Below are 14758 nucleotides of genomic sequence, written 5' to 3' on the forward strand. Positions count from 1 at the left end.
TTTTGGTAGAGCTTGTTAGATTTCAGACTGGATTCTATCTGATTTCTCTCTTACCTTTATACCATGGATTTTCCTTAGTAAGCTTTTCTCTATCTAGAGCAATTTTTCGAGGTTAGTTAGTTGTAATGTTTCAGTGCCGTGTAGAATTACTGGTCTATTAAAGTTGTATAATCTCGTATCACTATTTTTTTCATTATATTTTTTTAAATTTTCAAACGAATGAGGACAGAAATTTTTTTTATTTTTTAAATTAAATGAGACCGGTTCCCGCCATTAGAATGCTATCAGATTCGAGCTCTTTCTGTGGCATGTTCTATTATACTACCCAAAATTTCTTGTGGTAAAGTGGTTATTTAATTTTAAATTTTTTTTTTTTGAGTCCTGTGGAATAGCTGGCTTGTTTTTATATTTTTTAAATTCCAGATAAACTCAAGGAAAAAATCTGAGACTATCCAATACAGGTTAGGATAACTTCTCTTCAATAGATTCATTTCTTTGTGAGCTACATGGAACGACCTTGTTGAAATCTCATTTTTTACAGGGCTAGCCTATTCACTCGAATATTAAAAGGTTCTGTAATATTATACTATAACGATTTCTTATTAACTGTAATCGGATCACCTAACTTATCTTCGAAGAAATATGATCTTACGATTATCGGAGTCACCTCACTCCAAAGTGTTACTATAGATGTAGTAGTTTCCATTGACTTTTCCTTCCTCAAAACATTTTTGGTTATTGACTGACTATTCAATTCAAATCAAATCGAAATTCATTCGTCATCAATGATTTTGAAGAAAAATCAATGAGTTCAGCGTCAAAACTTAATAATGCTTTACAACTAAGTAATACGATGATCCACCGGGTTGGTCTAGTGGTGAACTCGTCATCGAAAATCAGCTGATTTCGAAGTCTAGAGTTTTAAGGTTCAAACCAAATTATAAAGACAGTTACTTTTGTACGGATTTGAATACTAGATCGTGGATACCGGTGTTCTTTGTTGGTTAGGTTTCAATTAACCATACATCTCAGGAACGGTTGACCTTTTTTTCTTTTTTATCCCCCCACTCCCCCGGGCCGGACATACAGTTAAGTAAAACTCAGCCCAGGGGAGTGTCTTTTACTCTAAGGAACCTCCTCGCCTAACGGCAGTAAGACCGGCATGGTAGGTCCGCCCCCTGGTTGGATATTTTATATTCTTTATTACAGTAATGGAATCCATTACTGGATTACCTTCACCGGTATCGGGTCTTTTCGATTGTATCCCCTAACCTAGTCACCCTTGTCCCTTGGAGTCCTCAATCGATATCGGAACCGGCACACCTCGGCATGCCGGCTCTCCCGGTTGGGCCCGTCCACCCAACCCTACATTATAACCCTCTTCTTTTACCTTCCGTATCTTTGCATCGAAGCACTTCCCTCGAGTTCACACTTTAAGAGGGTGTGCTCAACCGAGTCCCATTCAGCACAATACATGCAGTCAGGCGACTCTCTCTCTTTCCCAGTTCCATACAAATACACTTCAAAATTACCGTGACCAGATAACATTTGCGTCAGGTAAAAACTCGTCTTACCAAACCTTCTATTATACCGTATTCTTAAATCGAGAATTAATCTCCTCGTTCATCCAGCCTTGACACCCAAGTTCCATCTGTCTTGCCACACTCTTAGTGTTTCATTTCTACCTTCAGCACTGTCACCGCCTTCATGCACTGGCACGCTCAAGAACCAAAAGGTCTACGGGAGGAGTCCCGGCCAGAACACGCCGCGTCGTAAGAAGCCGTCCGATATGTTGCCACCACACCTAACAAGGCTCTTCGATGAATTCTCTCTAGTCCGACTCGGTTCCTCTGTATACCAACTGCATCCTTCCAAACAGGCGCGGCATATAACATGAACATACAACAGGAACGGTTGACCTCAGACTGTACAAGACTACGCTTCATTTTCATTCATATACGTATCATCCTCTGTTAAAATTTTTTTGTTAAAATTTTTTTAACACTACAAGTAATACCTTGTAGTGTTTCCGGAGGCTAAACAGAAAAAGAAAAAAATTAGTACGATGATTTTTAATATCAACCATATTTGTTTTTTGAATCACCTCTATTGTATAGGTCAGGGACTGTAAGATTATTATTCTTAAGTCAATATTCACTTTATTCTCTATCGGTCATCATATACATTTTAATTATTTGGAACGTATTTTTAATATTATTTTTGAAATTTCTTGCACATGTTCATCAATGATCACAATTTTTTGCAAAGACCGACTATTACGGATCTCCTTATTTACCTTTGATCACTAACAGTTATGTTTTCAAATCAAGCCGCTAATTGTCAAATAATCAAAAGGCAATAGTTAAACAATTTGGCGCCTATTGGAAATTCTTGTTATGTTATCATAACAAGAATTTGTTATGATAACAAATTCTTGTTATATTAAAATTGTTTTTAATATAGAACCATGCTTATTTTAGACTTTTGAATAATATAGCTATTAATTTTAATGTTTGTTCAGTTGTTCGTTGTCAGAAATTTGAAATAAAAAGGGAGACATTAGAAACTTATAACGAAATCAAATGCGATAATAAAGAGTATTCATTTTAACCACCTAAATACTATTTAAATTGAAGAAAAACATACTATCAATAGCGCTTTCGTGAAGATTTTCATTTCATTAACTGTAACATTATGTCAACGACAAATGAAATTGTTTCGTTTTTTCTTTATGAAATTCCAATTGAACTTCCTTCTATCGTTACAGAAAAACATTGATTCAACTATGTTCTACAGCGATGTGATCACTCTTTACCAACTATAAAAATCACATTCAAACACTTGCTTTTTAATTCATTTTGACACAAAAAAATGTTATTTCACTTTAAGGTAAAATAAATTATAGGTTTTTATGTATATAAAGTGCAAGTATATTCATAAAAAGTATTCATATATGTATAAACTTGTTTTTTTTGTTCTTTGAGATAACAGCATCGACTGCTTTGATAATTTTGTCCTATAAGAATGGAAATTTTTAGCATATGAAAAATGCCATGCCTGACCAGGATTCGAGTCCATGACCTCCAGATGAAAGGCTTAGACGCTACCACTCTGCCACGGAGATCGGCATTTATTAACTTTTATCTTTTTCCGTTGTTATTTTTACCCAATATTTTTTTAATTTATTATATGTTAAAATTAAATAATTCATGAACAAAAAATATTTTATGTTTATCACAAACTTAAAAATTGTGTATTTTATGATATTTAGAAGTTGGTAGAATTTTTTATCTAGATATAATAATAGAATTAAAATTATTCCTTATCTCTCATAACAATCAGATGTTTAAAATAAAATTAAGAAAGAAAAATTTTTTTTTTTTTGTAATTGGCTTAATAATCTGATGACTTGACGTTTAAAACTTCCCGAGATTGTTATTAATGGTAAGTATTATTACATTTGTAATAATTTATTAAAATATTTTTAACACGGTTGAGTTAGATATTCGATAAAAAAATAAATGTATAATTTTTATAACGTAAGTTTAATTAAAAATCTTATTTGTTAATTTTTTTCAGAGTAATGGTCTTACTGTTGAAGAGTTTCACCATTCTTTACAAGAAGTTACAAATTTCCCTCTAAGGCCATTTGTGTTACCATTTCTCAGAGCGTATTTACCTCCTTTGCAAAGGGAAATTTCAGCTCAAGCAAGAACTGCTAAACTGGTAAGTTTTAACTGGAATATTAACTTTGAAAATTTTACTAAATAATTAAAGATAAATAAAATTAAAAAAAAGATATTGTATTAACCGTAAATAAAGAGTTAACTTATTCAAGTATTTAAATAATGCAAATACTCTCACAAATAAACGTGTATCTCTATGTTGACCAAGCAAAATATTGAAGATGCCCTGATATAAGATATATGTCACTCTTAAAACTGTTACGAACTTTCTCATGATAAGAAGCACATCATACCAGGCTTATAAAGGAATATGAGGAGTGAAGTAGTTTTCTGCTATCTTTCTCACTGACCTAATTACACCGTTGCACATCGGCATACCAAGCCTACCAAAATTCTCAAGATACTCAACTCTATTACCTTCATTCTGTTCAACAAAGAACTGGCGTATAGTAAACATTATTAATCTTAGAGGAAGTAATGGTAACCATTGCAACCTGTACCTTAGATGCTTTATATACGTTCTCGCAATAAGAAAAAGGTGACAGATTAATTAATAATCTCCTAAAATAAATATCTAAAATAAAATGGTTATTTTAATTACATTTATTTTTTTATTTTTTCGCGCTCAGAAAGCAGGCTGTTTGACAGCAAATCCTTTACGGTACAGAAATAAATATTACGATCGAATTTAGAATATTACAATAGGTGTATTAGTAAAAAATGCGTTCAAAAACAATATTTACATCCATTGTGAACAAATTGACATATATATTATAACACATCTGTAATTAATTAATGAACAAAAGATATTTTATAAGTATATTGCCTACTTAAAAATTGTGTATTTTCTGATACTTAAAATGATATTACCACCTTTTATTTTCTCTCTTTTCCCGCTCATCTGGGCCAGACCCACAATTAAGTACAATGCAGCTCAGGGGAGTGTCCATTACTCTAAAAGGACCTTCCCACCTACCGGCTTAACTTCCGGCATGGCAGGTCGACTCGCCGGTTAGATCTTTTATTTGCGCCTGTCTCTAATCCCCAGTGTAGAAACGCCAGACCTGGCTATGTCGACCGTGACATCCCCTCACCAGATACCGGGTCTCGGTCTTTTATGTGCCTTGGCCTCTAATGGGGGACCACCAAGGGGATCCCCCATCGAGACAGCGGTCTGAAATCGCTCCCAGTTGTTGTCTGGTCCTGTCCGTAACATTTGTAAAGAACGCAAACCACCTGGAGTCCCCAGCTGTTCATCGGAACCGGCATACCGGCCGGAACCGGCATCGAAACCGGCATCGAGGCATCGGAACCGGCCGGTATGCCGGTTCCAATGCCTCGCAGCTGGGGCTGTCCAATCTCGGAACTAATATCCTCTTCTTCGTTTCTCAACATCCTTAGCCATTACGACGCACATTGCATAGTTATAAAATGGATTCCAACGGGCCGCCGTAGATGTTATATGTGGTAAAAGGCCACTGGGGTCAAATCGGCGATCCCAGCACAAGTCCGCTCTTCCTCCCATTCTGGACACTGGAACAGCGTATGCTCTACTGAGTCCTGATCTAAACAGAACACAGAAGTAGGGGACGCACGTCTACCTATATGGTGGAGATAAACACCAAAGTTACCGTGCCCTGTAAAGAGCTGCACAGTGTAGTAAGTGAGGTCGTTACATCTACTGGAGCACTACTGCCTCAAGTCCGGGATCACACCTCTTGTTCAGAGAACCTTGTCGCTGGCCTGCCACTGCTCTTGCCACCTTAATCTTCCACGACCATTAAAGACCGACCAAAATATATGACAGGTAAAGTATCCTCACTATGTATATAACTGGGTTAGACCTTTATCTGTAGAAATAATTAATAGAAAAAGAAGGATCGAATGTAAGGACAAAAGGTGAGCGATGAAAAAATACGACTTTCTCTCGGACGAACCGCTATAAAGACGAACAGCCTAACTCACACGAAAACTTAAGACTACCTTTAATTATTCACTAATAATTAAAGTTACTGATCGACGATTTTATGTTGATCAACGTATGTATATGTTACTAGAAAAATTGTTTTTCCTTCAGAAATTAAAGATTTACCCGAGAGCAAATGCAGGATTGCTAAAACAATACAACCTATCCCATTCCCAGAATTCTGTGATACACAGAGGTTTTTTAATTTAACAATAAACCGTTCGTACAAAGAAGAGAGGTCAGGATTTTTCCTGACCTCTCTTCTTAAGATTTAAATCATCTTTATAAAAGATGAAAGGAAAAGAAAGGCATTAAGAACTTAATAATTTAGCTGAGAATAGAAGAAAAGGAGGTGAGTATATGATGCTAGAAATCCTCAGGGCAGTTGAATTGGTGAGAATGAATCAGGGCAGAATTGGTGAGAAACTGCTCAACTGACCCTCATAAAGATGGGTTCACATTTTGTAAATGAATTCATATTGCCAGTTTGTGTCAATCTTATATTCATAAATTTTTGTTATGCTAATGTTTTAGTTTTAAATTATTCTAATGATTTAACCAATTATAAAAACAAAGTTTTCAGTTTTATCTGTTCTTTCCAAACGGTTTTTACCATTAATAGAATTTTTTCAGACATTTTATTCACGGTTTTGAATTAAAATTTGTCACAGATCAGTTAAAATATTGCTTACTAAGTAGGTATTTAATGCTGATATTTTTTTCAGACAATTGTTTGTAACCTAATATTATTTTCAGTCAAATTAATGCTTTACAGGTTTATAAATTGACTACTTATATAAGCATATTCAGTTGTGCCTCTTTGTTCTACCACCACTATTGTTAACTACACGCTTATACTCGTATTAATTTATTACAAGCAATAAAACTACAGTTTTCAACAAAATATCAAAGGGCTTCATACTCCAATTAAATAATATAAAGAGAAAAATTCAATTATCGACTCATTTCATATTAATGAAACATTATCCAAAAGAATTTTATGGAAATGATATACTGAGGTGTTAAATCGTTATTAATTAAATAATTGTATTTTATTCATATCTATATATAAATGTGCGTGTGGGGAGGGAGGTAATTTTGTTCAACATTCCATTTCTTTCACATTACAGATCAATAATTTGAATTTTTTATCGCGTTTAGCAAAAAAGAAATGAGATTTTAAAATTCTGTTTAAAAAAATCCCTTTCGTCCCGCCGGAAGGCGAAGGTAGATTTCACCGATGCTAAGTAGGGAATAAAATAGATTTCCACCTTAAAGTTAAGAAAAACTTCATATTTACTCATTACAACAATGGTTGCATGTGAAAAAAGTTTCAGATGTTTAGCATACGACAAGCCCCATCTTCTTACAATTCTAGCAACATTTTGGTCATCTCTTTTCGAAAGGGTTGGTCATATCTAAAACTGTTTCAGACTAAAGTTGAGGTAATATTTACAGAACTAATGATCACTTTAAACCGATTCGTTACTGTGTATGTATTAAGGGAGGTATGATTCCTCTTTGTCTTCGAAACCCCATTTTTTCCACTCCCGAGGCCAACGGTTGGTAATATCAGTTTTAGGCCTTTATTATAATTTTAGGCGATTATTATTGGAACTACTTATCAATAGTCGCTTCATTAGTTAATTAAAACATATTATTTATAATTCTATTAAATAATATTTAAACTTATATATTTATTAATGATGCAGCTGTTTCAATCTTTTACAATATGTAGCCTCTTCAAGTCTAGTTCGACAGGTAAGCTTTCAACAGTCTCGCCACGCTTGTCTATTCTGCACCATCCTCTTCCAGTTGGTTCCAGCCACCTTTCTAATGCCTCTGTCCCATCGGTCTGGTGGCCTGCCTCTCGGCCTTTGTCGCTCTCTTGGACTCCACTCAAGGACCGCCTTTGTCCACCTTCCATCATGTCTTCTCGCGATGTGCCCTATCCAACACCATTTCAGAGCTTTCACTGTTTCCATTATGTCATGTACTCTCGTTATGGCTGTTATGTCTTCCGCTCTTTTACGGTCCCTCCTTGTATTGCCCAGCATTGACCTTTCCATGCCTCTTCGTGCTGTCCGAAGCTTTCCTTTCACGAACTCATTTAAAGTCCAGGTCTCCCATCCGTAGGTGAGTACTGGAAGAGCACACTGATCAAACACGGTTTTTTCAAGACCACTGGCTTGTTAGATTTGAACACTGTTGAATGTCTTCCAAATGATTTCCAGCCCATCCTGATTCTCCAGAAAATTTCAGGTCTGATGTCCCCTCTGGTGTTTATTACACATTCTCTAGGTAGACGTAGACATTCTCTAGGTACACACACACACACACACACACACACACACACACACACAATTTTTCGAAATATCTGGACAGCAGCGCCAACAAATAGTTCTAATTGTAGAATAATAAAAGTTTTACCGATGTATTTCTGTTTTAATTATTTCCTTTAAACTCGGAATTAAAAAAAAAATATTCACAGTGTTCACTTATGCGATAAGAAGAATATGTATACAATTTTTTATTAATTTATCCTTAGTAGTTTTTTGCAGGACGTTGATTATCAGTCAGTCAGGACATGTTGTTTTATATATACATATATATAACAACATCTGATAATATATTATATATATATATAGATATAATTAAAATATGTTATATAATTATATATAGATTATAATTTTTTTGAAATCTTAATTATTAATGTTACTGGTTCCTCTTTGTTAAAAAGTGCGTAGGTATATAAAATTACATAATGCTTAAACGAGTATAAGCATTAAAATTGTACAATTTAATACTTGTTCATACTATTTATTTATAAGGTATTTACATTCTATATTTGGTTTTATTTATCTATTCTTTGTATTAGGTTTGCTCAATTTAAATTTTTTTTTTTTGTTTGGTTCTAATTGCGTTTTATCATCATGTTGTTTTACTTTTTGTTGAAAATTAATATTTAGTGACGGTTGTTAACATTAAACTTAATCAATTTATTATTGACATTAACATTACAAACTAATCGATACTAACCAAACACAACTTGTCTCTTATTACATCTGTAATAATTATTAAATAAAAATACTTCATCATTTGTCATTAAATTTTACAGTACTTTATTTTATTTAAAAATTATTACAAATCATGTGATATCAAAAAACTTTACTGACGGTGTTTTTGGGGTCTGAGGGATGTGAAACGTGAAGATATGTTGAAATTTTCCGGAAGTAGAATCATGGAAACCATTACAATAGATAGTTTTCTATGAAATCTACCTAACAGTGCTGCCATCTAATACATTACCTCTACATACAAGTATATTATTAACAGATTGTAGTTGTGTTTGTGTTTCAATATTTTATTTGAATTTATTTCTTTATTAGATGAACTTTTATCATTATTACAATCATTTATTAAATGTTGCAATTTGCGTTCTACTCGTATAATACACAAGTCTTGCTCGGCTTGTTCACGATCCAAAAAAAAATTTGTTTTAAAAACAAATTCTGAATTTATTTTATACAGCCACATCGTTTTATTTGATAAAGAGAAAATTTTTACTTTAAAACAGTTAATTAAAACAATAAGATACTTCAGAAAATAATGGATAAGTGTGAAAAGTACTCAAAAAATATTTTTAATAAATTAGTTTAAAATAAAAAATAATTTGTTTCATCATCCACAACGAATTATGATTTATTATCATCCGTTATATTTACTACTGTATACACATAATATTTCAAGGATGAAAATTTTATTTTAGAATACATATATTGTACATTTATTTATTCTTTACGTTAAAAGTATGTAATTTTTTCAAAATTACAATTCGTATGCAGATATTCTCATATTCTGGACATAGTATCGTAGGAATTACACTGATAAAGTGAGAACGCGTTCAACAGAACCGTACGCTCCCCCTTCAATTCAATAATCCTTGTCTTCTCTAGCATACAAAGAGCAAGGAAGTTAAAAGTGGTGAGGGATCTTATACGATGAAGAAAAGGTTGATCGTGGAAACGTCAACAGCGCTGTTTGTGGTAATAATATCAATTAAACTTTACAAGAGAGTTAATAAAATAGAAGTAAGATAGTATCTTAAAGGAATTCTACGGAAAGAAAACCATTTACAGCGGCCAATTTGATTCAGTTCAGTTCGGCTTCATCTCGGCACGTGAACAGATTATTTTATAAAAAAAAAAATGCGATCCAAGACGCTCGTCTCAAAAGGCCGATAACATTATGAACAAGCTCTATTGTAATTGTTTTCCTGTATCATATATTCTCTTTATTTTGAGGTTTTATAAAAATGAAGAGTAACTTTTATAGAAACGTTGAAAGAGTAACTCGGTTATCTGCATGATTCAGAATACCCCGACAAGGACAAAACATGAAACAAATAAAAAAATTTAAAAAAATCTCTTCGGCATGCCGGAAGGCGAAGGTAGATTTCACCGGTGCTAAGTAGAGGTTAAAAAAGACTTCCACCTTAAAGTTAAGAAAAACTTCAAATTTACTTAACACGACAATGGTTGGTTGCATGTGAAAATAGTTTCACATGTTTAGCATACGAAAAGCTTCTTTCAATTCCAACAATATTTTGGTCATCTCTTGCCGTAAGGATTGGTCATATAAAAAATTGTTTCATAAAAAGGTTTTAGGTAATGTTTAGAGGATTAACGATCACTTTAAACCGATTCGATAGTGTGTCTATTAAGGGAGGTATGATTATTTTTTTGTCTTCGAGACTCGATTTTTTTCAACCCCCTGAGCTAATGGTTAGTGATATCGAAAATCTTTACTTAGATACGTTTTAGGCCCTTATCCAAAGAATAGTAGGAACTATAAACGAATTTGATATTTTACTTAATCTCTAGTAATTTTTTTTTTTTTTTTGTAAAAGCCCCCATTTCCACCCCGGTGGTCTGATTTTGGCCGTTAACGAACTTGACCGAGATTTTGGGACGATTTGTTTTTAATGAACAATTTGAAAGTGATTGGCGCAAAATTACGGCAGTTATCGTGTCCACAAGAAAGTGAAATATATATATATATATATATGTATAAACTTTTGAGCTGATATTCGTTTTGAGGTCTCGGGTATATGAAACGCGAAGATATGCCGAAACTTTCCGGAAGTCAGATCGTGGTACCATTACAATAGGTAGCTTTCTTATGAAATCTACCTAAAATAAATAATAAATTTTTTAACCATATTTCAAATTTATCTGAAAATATCTCTTTACCAGTATTCTACTGTAGTAGGAATTTCAAAGGTGAAATCTATCTTCAATACAACATATAACATCTCATACAGGGTTTATAAAAAATGTTTATGGACAACATTCTGATTCACAATCTGTTCGTCCTCTTAAACGCACATAGCCGACAAAATTCAGACTCTTCACATGCATGCCTTCGTCTCTTCTTTAAGAGCAACTTATTATTTCTAAAGAGGACTCAAACTAAGACCAATCAGTGCAATAAAATTCATAACATAAATAACTATTTAACATGATAACTTTTAAAGAAAACGAAGTTCTAATAAAATGCATTTTTTTAATAATCTATTTCAGGTAGATTTCATAAGAAAGCTACCTATTGTAATGGATACCATGATTCGACTTCCGGAAAATTTCGAAATATCTTCGCGTTTCACACCCCCCAGACCCCAAAAACACCGTCAGCTCAAAAATATATATATACTCGTACATTTATATAGCTATATAAATATAAAAGTAAATGTTCGTTTGTTCAAAATCTTAAATCTCCGAAAGTTCTTCACCGATTGCTTTGAAATTTTAACACGACGTTGCATTCGAATACGCGCGTGTTTTTACAGACCTACTATATATATATATATATATCTAAGATGTCACACCTGCAACAGGTAAATCATGCTTTTTTTAAAAACAGCCTTACCTGTTGGACGTAAAAGCAACACAGGCTGTACTAAATATCTTACGATTCTATTTCAGTGTTTTCGATATCTGTGTCCACTATAGACTAAAAACTACTGGCCGATTTACGCGTGGGGAAAAAGAAAGAAAGGGAAAAATCGGAAAACGGAAAATCGAAAAATGTAAAAGGGAAGAAGGAGAAAATGTGAAAATAAAAAAAAGGGGAAAAGGAAATGGACAAGGGAATGGAGAAAAAATAAAAAGTAAAAAAGGGAAAAAGAGAAGGGGTAAATTTAAATAAGGGAAAGAGAAATTGGGGGAAGAAAGGGGAAGGAGGAGTGAAGGTGGAAATTAGGGAAATAGAGAGGGATAATGTGAGAAAGGGAATGTTATAAAAATGAAAATTGGAAAAAGGAATGAGAAATGAAAATCGATAAAGGGGAGATGATAATGGAGAAAGGAAAGGGTAAGGGAATAGGGGAAATTGAAAAGTGAGAAAGGATGAAACGGTAAAAGGGAAAGGTTAAATTTTGTGAAGTTCCGTAATGTTCATTTTGTTAATGTGTTATCAAACTTTTAATTGTGTTCATTTAATCTACATATATACACTCAAATTTAGCAATAGCGAAGCATTGCCGGGTCTGTTAGTATATATATATATATATATTTCACTTTCTTGTGCACACGATAACTGCCGAATTTTGCGCCAATCACTTTCAAATTGTTCCTTAAAAATGACTCGTCTCAAAATCTCGGTCGAGTTCGTTAACGGCAAAAATCAGACCATGAGGGTGGAAATGGGGGACCATTTTGAAAAAAACAAAATATCGCTGTAGGTTTCTTATTATGTAAAATAACAGATTCATTTTAAGTTTCTACTATTCTTTGGATAAGGGCCTAAAACTTAAATAGGTAATTTTTTTTTATTTTAGCAACCATTGGCCCCGGGCATGGAAAAAATGGGGTTTCCAAGGCAAAAAGGAATCATACCTTCCTTAATAAGCACAGTATCGAATCGGTGCAAATCAGTTTAATTCGTCGTTAGTCCTCTAAACATTACCTCAAACTTTTGTCTGAAATAATTTTTGATATGACCAACCCTTACGGTATGACCTAAATGTTGCTGGAATTGTAAGAAGGTCCCATCTTCTTACCATGTAGAATGAAGGTTGGGAAATAATTTTTAGTAACTATAAACTTTAAAGTTAAAACGTTGACATATCAGGCCTGCCGTTGTAAATAAATTACACAAGCCTACTGTGTTAATAATTTTTTTTAACTATTGTAGTTTACAAGTATATATACACTATATTATTTATAATTTCTTTATTTGTTACTGAAAATGTGACAATTATTCAAATTATCAGATTGAATTTACTTTATCATTTTTAATGCTTAAAGAATAGTCATAGATAATAACCAATAAAGTCTATATATTTCAAAATCAATATAATTATAATGTACGGCTCTTCTCACGAATTACATCTTTTCTGATTAGTGAATATTCTCTTTTGTTTTAAAGAGAACGGGTAAAGTAATGTAAATGATTTATTTTTGGAGATGTTCGAACGTAGAGGAATAACTCAGTCTAATCTTTTTCAATAATGTGGAATAAAATATTATTAAATTCTCTGTGTTTCAATTTATTAATAAATCACGAATCAAAAATCGGTGTTTTGTTTTGCGGTTTTGTAGTGCATATTTTTTTACCGTTCCTCCTCCGCGTAAGCTGAAGCCATTACCATAAAATCTTCTTCTAATTAGCCCTTCACTTCCTGATAAATTTAGCCGTTGTCTTGCTGTTAGGGAGATCATTAACAGGTTTTATGGAGAGCCGTTTCGTACTACTGTTGTGCTGCACCAAGCCGTGCAGGTAGTTCATAATAACAGGGTTCATACTAAGCCTTTACATTTAGTAGCCTTGGATCGTCATAGGTATTTTTCATAGTTAGTTTGACTATACATGTTTGGTCTCTACAATCTTATCATAGATTGATTTCCTCTCTTTCCGCCTAACAGCTCCACTGGCAAAAATGGCTACTCCTGAACAGAGAACGTTCTATGTTTTTCTGCTCCCTAAATATGAATCTGTGGTTACAATTCAACGTGCGTTTCTTAGACAGTTTAATTGTGATCCTCCTTGTAATAAAAGGAGGATCACAATTAAACTGATTATTCCAATCGTCAATGGCATAATCAGTTTGAAACGACCGGTTGTCTTTTTAAAAGGAAGAATACGAGACGATCAAGTGTCTCTGAAGAGAATGTTGAAAATGTTGTCAGTCTTTCCTGAGCAGTCCTAAAAATCTGTTAAGAAGGCCAGCTGTGAACTAGCAGTTGCGGTGATGACAATGTAAAATATTTTAAGGAAACAATTACTGTGCCCATACCGTTTACAGCTGTTAAAAGCGTTGAAGCCTACCAACTACGCTGTGCGTGCCGACTTCACGATAGAAATATAGACGCATCAAGATGACGACTCTCTTAAACGTATTGTGTTTAGTGATGAGTCAACATTTCATTTTACTGGAAAAGTTAAAACATAATGTTCGGATATCGAACAAAACATAATCGGATATGCTGCGTACGTGGCTCCATCCTCAACTGTAATATAAACCGCATAATTTTATTTTGCAAAAGGATGGTCCACCTTCACAATGGCATAAGTATATAAGGGATCGGTCGAATGACATTTTCTTTAACCGTAGGATCGGTTGGCGTTGATCTGATGAGAGAGGAGTGGCCTTCAAGGTCACACGATCTGACCATATGTGATATTTTACTTGGGATTTATAAATGAGTATGTGCTTCTGTTATCACTGATCTACTCGATTTGAAGATTTAAATAGCTATAGCTTCCATTACATCAGACACGCTGATTTAAGTATGATATCTGTAATATGTAGTCTAATATAGACTTAAATAAAACTTTAACTGTCATTAAAAAGCATTTAAACAACAGTAACACTATATTATTTATAATTTCTTTATTTGTTACTGAAAATGAGACAATTATTCAAATTATCAGATTGAATTTACTTTTTCATTTTTAATGCTTTTAAATAAATAAACATTATACAAACGAATTAATTAATATGATTAAAATGTGTTGTTAATGCCGTTACTTTACTTTCAATATTATAGTCAATATTACAGTCAATATTATAAACAACCATTTGGCTTGACTATGGGTGAACCGA

General features: G+C 33.3%; 1 protein-coding gene across 3 annotated transcripts in view; it reads left to right on the forward strand.

The window, feature by feature from the left end:
• nvy (CBFA2/RUNX1 partner transcriptional co-repressor nervy) overlaps positions 1 to 14758 on the forward strand; it is a 508624-nt gene that overhangs the window by 421796 nt on the left and 72070 nt on the right. For all 3 annotated transcript variants that reach the window (XM_075360674.1, XM_075360683.1, XM_075360665.1), the window contains exon 5: positions 3580 to 3726. In XM_075360674.1, the coding sequence (XP_075216789.1) occupies positions 3580 to 3726 (147 nt within the window). The remainder of the gene's footprint in view (positions 1 to 3579; positions 3727 to 14758) is intronic.

This window comes from Lycorma delicatula, chromosome 1 (assembly GCF_047948215.1).
Source record: "Lycorma delicatula isolate Av1 chromosome 1, ASM4794821v1, whole genome shotgun sequence".
In the NCBI taxonomy this organism is placed as follows: Eukaryota; Metazoa; Arthropoda; class Insecta; order Hemiptera; family Fulgoridae; genus Lycorma; species Lycorma delicatula.